This window comes from Urocitellus parryii, chromosome 7 (assembly GCF_045843805.1).
Source record: "Urocitellus parryii isolate mUroPar1 chromosome 7, mUroPar1.hap1, whole genome shotgun sequence".
NCBI lineage: Eukaryota > Metazoa > Chordata > Mammalia > Rodentia > Sciuridae > Urocitellus > Urocitellus parryii.
This window is the reverse complement of record NC_135537.1, coordinates 180,687,976-180,693,975: the sequence shown is the minus strand read 5'-3', so window position 1 is coordinate 180,693,975 and position 6,000 is coordinate 180,687,976. Positions and strand designations below refer to the sequence as shown.

At 60.9% G+C, this 6,000-nt stretch overlaps 1 protein-coding gene across 1 annotated transcript in view; it reads left to right on the top strand.

Annotated features, from left to right (window-relative positions):
• Nucleotides 1-4,608: 4,608 nt before the first annotated feature.
• Nucleotides 4,609-6,000, top strand: part of Dnah17 (dynein axonemal heavy chain 17) — a 95,356-nt gene continuing 93,964 nt past the window's right edge. Inside the window, exon 1 of the mRNA XM_026408392.2 lies at nt 4,609-4,953. Coding sequence (XP_026264177.2) covers nt 4,609-4,953 — 345 coding nt within the window. The remainder of the gene's footprint in view (nt 4,954-6,000) is intronic.

The following is a 6,000-nucleotide window of genomic DNA, read 5'->3' as shown; positions in this document are numbered from 1 at the left end:
ATCCTGCCAAGTCACCCCAACCCTAGACACCTGGCCATCCCCCTGAGTCCTGGGCCTGCCCCGAGGGAGGACCCGTGTCTCCTCTTCACCACTCCGTCACTGACCCTCCCTCCACTCGGCACCTTGTCCGTCACCTGTCCTGGACCTGAGCTGGGCCTCCCGTGGCAGCAGTGCGGACCAAGTCTGTGAGGCCTTCGTGAAGGGAAGGGGACCTGCCGGGCCGCCCGGCTGCTTCAGCTCTGCCCCCGTTTCAGCCCAAGGCCAGGGGCAAGGACAGGACGAAGGTCTCCAACTCAGCATGAGGACCTGTGGCCTGGCCAACACCGACAGAGGGAAGCTGCAGAAGGAGCCAAGGAGACCCAGATGGCCCGGCCCCCGCTGACCGCGAGCAGACGCTGCAGGGGAAGATTGTCCTGCCGTCCTCCTTAATGACGGGGGTGTCTTTATGGAACTGGCCTTCCAAGTCCTCTCAGCACAGGAGAGTGACCGGGCTGCAGGCTGCTCTGCCCCATGTGGCCATGATGTCAGACACAAAGAAGGGAGTGAATGACAGCCCAGCTGTGACCCTGGCAGGAGCCATCACTCTGTCCCACTGGTCACCCAGTTAGAAGGTAGATGGCCCAGCTCCCTACACGCAGCTCTGGCCTCTTCCTGGGGCCCGGGGTTTCTGCCAGGGTGTGGAGGGTGTGTCCCCAAGGAGAGGTCGAGGTGCCCTAGAAAAGGGGGTGCTTCTGCATCTTCGAGCATGGAGTGGGGAAGCAGAGGTCACCACCACTCAGGACCGACGAGGCTGTCACGTACAGGACAGCAGAGGGACGTGCAGGGGAGGGCAAAGTGGGTCTGGGGCAGAGGCGTCTCTGGGGGCAGAGTCAGCAGCACACACTCAAGGGGGGGTGTGTGGCCCGGGTCCAGAGGGGGAGACGGCCAGGGCCTGGTCTGGCTGTTAATATTGGTAGAGGGCAGTGGGGGCCCGGGCCAGAGGAGTCAGGCAGAGCTGAGAGCTTGGGGCCGGTTTCCCTCATGCAGGGGCACTGCCCTCCTGTTACCTTTGGCCAGCAAGGGTCAGGGTCAAGGGCGCAGGCTAAGGGTGCAGGCAGGTGGCTGAGGGAGGCCACCTGCACTTGGTGGGTTCATGGGCATTCCCTGCAGCCCAGCAGCCGTGACCACTCCTCCTGAGACTCGGTCTGGCTTTTTCTTTGTATATCCCCAACTCCTACCTCCAACAGAAGGCACAGGGCCCTGTCCCGCTCCCTCCCAAGTCTGCCACCTCACCACTAGGGGTCCAGTCCTGGGCGTCTGGGGCTCTTGGACTTAGAAGTCTGGGGAAGTGCAGTTTGGGTGGAAGTGGGACCAGCACAGTCTGCGGTCCCATGTGTCCCTCTTCCCCGTAACAGTGACGGGCTCCGAGGGAGGCAGGCTTCCAAGGCCACGCACCGTGGGGGAGATGCGGCGTGGGAGGCGCTGTCCCGGACTCCCTTCAGCAGGACGTCTAGCCTTGGCTCTTTCAGTGGCCTTCACTGAAGGCCTGCACTGGTCAGCCACAGGGGCCGACTCTGGAGGGACCATGCTCATCAAAGAGGGTGGGCACCGGGAATGAGGGAGTGTCATGGGTTGGGTCTTGACGTCCCCGAGGCTCGTGGGTTGAAGGCTTGGTCCCCAGTACATCAGGGTTCCAGGTGGAGCTTTGGCTGGTGACGGGGTGAGGCTCTGACCTCACCGCTGGATTCATCCACGGATGGAGTCGTCGTTGGAACGGGTCATCGGGAGGTGGTGGAAATTATGGGAGCGGGACTTCATTTAAGGGAGGGGGTCCCCGGGCCTATATCTTGTCCCTAAGCTTCCTGGCTGCCACGAGGTGAGCAGCTCTGACCTTCCCCGACGGCCCCACAGCAAGGGGCCAGGGGCCCGAGCTCTGCCACAGGAGCCAACGCACCCGTCCTCCCAGGTGCCTAACACGGGAGGTGGGCGCCCCTAACGGTCGGTGGTGTGGTGGACGGGAGCAGCTGTGCCGGGTGCTGCCCGGGAGCACGTGGTGCTGCAGAGAGAGATGCAGCTTCCATCCTGAGGGAGAAGGCGGGCAGGTGTGCGTGTGCACGGAGCAGGGTCCTGCAGGGGCCGGGAGAAGGTCGTTCATCCTCGCGCACAGAAACACAGTTGAGATGCTCTCACCATGAGCCGATCCTGCGGCCGCAACATCAGGGCAGGTCCCACAGCTGTCCAGAGACACGTGGAGTCCAGGGGATCTATTCCATTCCTTCCCACTGCAGACTGGACTCCCAGACTTGCCTAATTGGTGAGAGAAATCAGATAATTGAGAACGGTCGATGGTCTGTGTTGGTTGTCCCATCGGGGTGCGCACACTGGGGGTTTTATCTGTGCCAGCTGAGGCTTGGACCTTGAGTGGTCATTTTGTGGTACCACTGTCCCCCGTATGGGCTTGAGGAAGCTGCTTGGGGGGTCAGGTGGGCTATGGTTGGTCACTCGTCTGCTGCACTGCCACTGGTTACTGGGTCCTAAAGAGAAAGTTCTAGAAGCCCCAGGTGACCTGAGACTTCCAGAAGTTCTGTGACAGTTGAAGCCCCTCGAGGGACGGGAGCCATTTTCTTTCCTGGTTTGGGGAAAGGCTGGTCCTGCGTGTGACAGGAGCAAACGTTTGTGAGAAGCTGGTGAGCAGCCACGGGCAGTTAGGTGGTCTAGGAGAGCTGAGGGACCTCGGGGCACAGGGTAGGAGCCCAGGCCCTCGAGGGCAGCAGACCCCACTCCCCCACAGAGGCCCTGCTCCTGTTTGGAGCTGGTCAGGGGTCTGGCTCCACCTGCAGGCTGCCGACCACCTGCCCAGGCCCTTTCTGGATCCCGAGTGCACCCCCCCCAGCCGCTCTAAAGCAAGGCGCGCCTCCACCCACTGGCTCCTCCCAGAAACCACCTCCCTGAGAAGCTGTTCCTGCCCCCAAGATGGCCACATCGGCCTGCCTCCCAAAGCCTCCGTCCCGGGAGGGGAGACTGCCCTGCTTGCTAACTGCCACCTGTGGGTTTGCGCCCCAGGGGATGGCAGGCCAGCAGTCTGGGATGAGACCAGCTGACTGGGAGAGGGACTTGGGGGACCACACAGAGAAGAGCTGGAGAGGGACCCCATTCTGATCCCATTCTTGGAAGAAAAGTTGATTTTGTCAAAGTCCAAGTCCATGAAATCAGAAAGCCAGAGGACATCCCTCCAACCCCAGTAGCACCACCAACGTGGCCAGACTTACGGGAGGGGCCTCCCCCAACTTCCCTTTGCCACTCTGTCTCCAAGGCCAGCGGAGAGGAATTGAGCAACGTGCACAAAGCCCTCCTGGGCCTCGCACAGATGGCACGTGGTGCGTTAGTGCCCCGTGTGGCTCTTCCTACGCAGCCGGCCTTGTTGGTCATGGTGGGCCTGAATCGGAGGGGCTTTGCTTCTGTGTGTGGCTCTGTGCTCTCTCACAGTGACGCAAACCCCAGGCCATTTGAAGAGCCTCCTCCTGCCCCTTATGACACAGTTGTCTTCTGCGAGGCAGGAGCTGAGCGAAACACCCCCTTTTGCATAGCGTGGGCCTGTCCGCACCTGCAGACAGTAACGGTCTCGAAACCAATAGCTCTGGGCAAACAGAAGGCCCGGATCTGAGGGCTCCACCACCACCTGTCAGAGCTGCACTGTGGCAATCGCAAGAGAGCAAACACAGGCCCCAGGCCCCCGAGGGCTGACGGCCCCTCACTGCTGTGGAAAGACTGCGGCAGACTTCCTTGTCCGTCCACAGGTGCAGGGCAGGCCCCACTCTGCCCTTGCAGACCTCACCTCCCTGCACCCCCAACCCAGCCCCTTTACTGGAAATGCTGATATTTTTAAATGAATTGGTTTGCACTAATTTTGATATTTAAGAATATTTTCATACTAAATATGTTGATGCCCGGGAGCTTTGGCCTTTCCTTAGACACCGTGCTCACAGTGGGGCCCTGGATGTCTCACCATTGGGCCTCCAGTGGGTTCTTTAAGGAGCTCCCTCACCCCAGTTCTCTAGTACCCTCTTAAAGGAAGAGCCACAGGGGAGTCACCCCTGGGCATCTGAACAGTGGCTCCAGGGTCCAAAGGGACAGGGTGCAGAACAGGGCACAGCTGGGCCCACTGCGGCTGGGGTCCCATGGGGACAGTTGGACTCCGCACCCGGCATGTGGTCTGCCGCACCTCCCCTCTGCTTCTCACAAGCACTGGGGTGAGGTGTCTTTTGTCCCTTCTTTGGGCCCTTTCCACCACCCTCTGTCCTCTCCTCCCCCCGTGCCTTCAGAATGTCTGGGGAGGTCACCTCCTGTGTCTTTCTTAACCAACTAACTTGATGGCCACAAGGGACTCAAGCACACACTACTCCATTGGTGACACCCCACAGCAGGGCCAGGCCCGGTGTCCAGCCACAGCACCCGGACACCCCTTCCTGGCCCGTCCCCCGCCACAGCCCATCCACAGCTAAACCAGGCTCCGTGGGCTGGTGGGAGAACTCGGCTGGCCCAGCGAGGGGAGGGCAGTGGGGGCCTGGGAGCGCATCTGACACCTGTCTGTTCACCGCGAAGAGGCCAGAGGCCTGAGCCAGGACCGAGATGACCATTACACCCGACGTCAGATTCGAGTACTTGGAGGAAATCGCCTCCCTCATCCTCAAGTGCAAGCCCGACAAGTGGAGCAAGCTGATGGGAGCCGAGGAGAACTTGGCCTTGTTCACAGAGTTCTTTGAAAAGCCAGAAGTCACTGTGCTGGTGTTGACGCTCAATGCCACCGGCATGATCGTCCCTTGCCTGGGCTTCCCAGAGTCCCTCAAGACCAAGGGGCTTTACTTTATCAAGACGAAGCCAGAGAGCATCAACAAGCTCAACTACAAGACGAACCTGCTCTATGGGGACATAAGCCCTCTGCCCGTGGACCAGCTGATCGCCGTGGTGGAAGAGGTGCGTGTGTCCAGGAGGCCGGGAGGGGCTGGGTCCCACGCTCAGGAGGGACAGTCTGTCCCTCACACTCGCAGTGAGGAGCCCAGAGACACTGCGGCCGCACCTGGAAACTGGTCAGAAATGCAGACTGACCCGCATCCTAACAGGACTGGGTGGTGCAGTCTGAGAAGCCCTGCCCACCACCTGGTTCTCCAGGCCACGTTAGAGTCTGCCGGACCCCTAGAGTGGGCCACCAAGTACCAGCAGGAAGGTCTCCCCGTTCTGGGTTAGGAGGGTGGGCGGGCATCTTCTGTACCCCTCTGCCGCCGTCCTGCAGCCTCCCTGGCCCTGTTAGCAGGTGCAGTATGGCACGGCGCATGCCTGGGGGTCAGACCTGCCACAGTCATTGCAGAATGAGAACCTGGGTCCCACCTTGTGCCCAGTCAAGGGAAAATAAGATGCCCAGTGGCCACTCAGCGGGGCCCAGAACAAGGTGATGGACAGGGCTTCCCAGCCTCGAGTCCAAGAGTCGTGAGCACAGTCGGCCCGATGGGAGTGTACGGTCCCTGTCCCAGGCAGCAGGGCCAGCGCATGGCGCACCTGGGCTGGGCCTCAGCAGGCCGCGCTCCACCGTGGTCCTGAAGACTGGCGCTCTGAGGGGCAGAGCTGGCTGGTGGCTCCTGACACCTTCTGGCATGTAGATGCCACCTCTGCCCTATTTCTCAGGGTCATCCTTCTCTGCCTGCCTCCGTCCCCATCTCCTCTCGTGAGGACACCAGTCCTCTTACCTTAGGGCCCACCCTGCCGACCTCATTTTATCCCTAATTACCTCTTTAAAGGCCCCTATATCCAGCTACGGTCACATCCCAAAGTGCTGGGGGTGGGACTCTGCCTTAGACTTGGGCACACAGCTCAGCCCGTCTCTGCAATTCTGGACGACATGGAACAGTGCTTCCAGCAAGATGCTACCATTTCCAGGTGGGCCTCCCTTTTTGGAGGTGGCTTTGCCACAGCAAAGACCAGGCAGCTGGGCTGTCACTGCCAGGTCAAACGACCCATGGCCCCCGC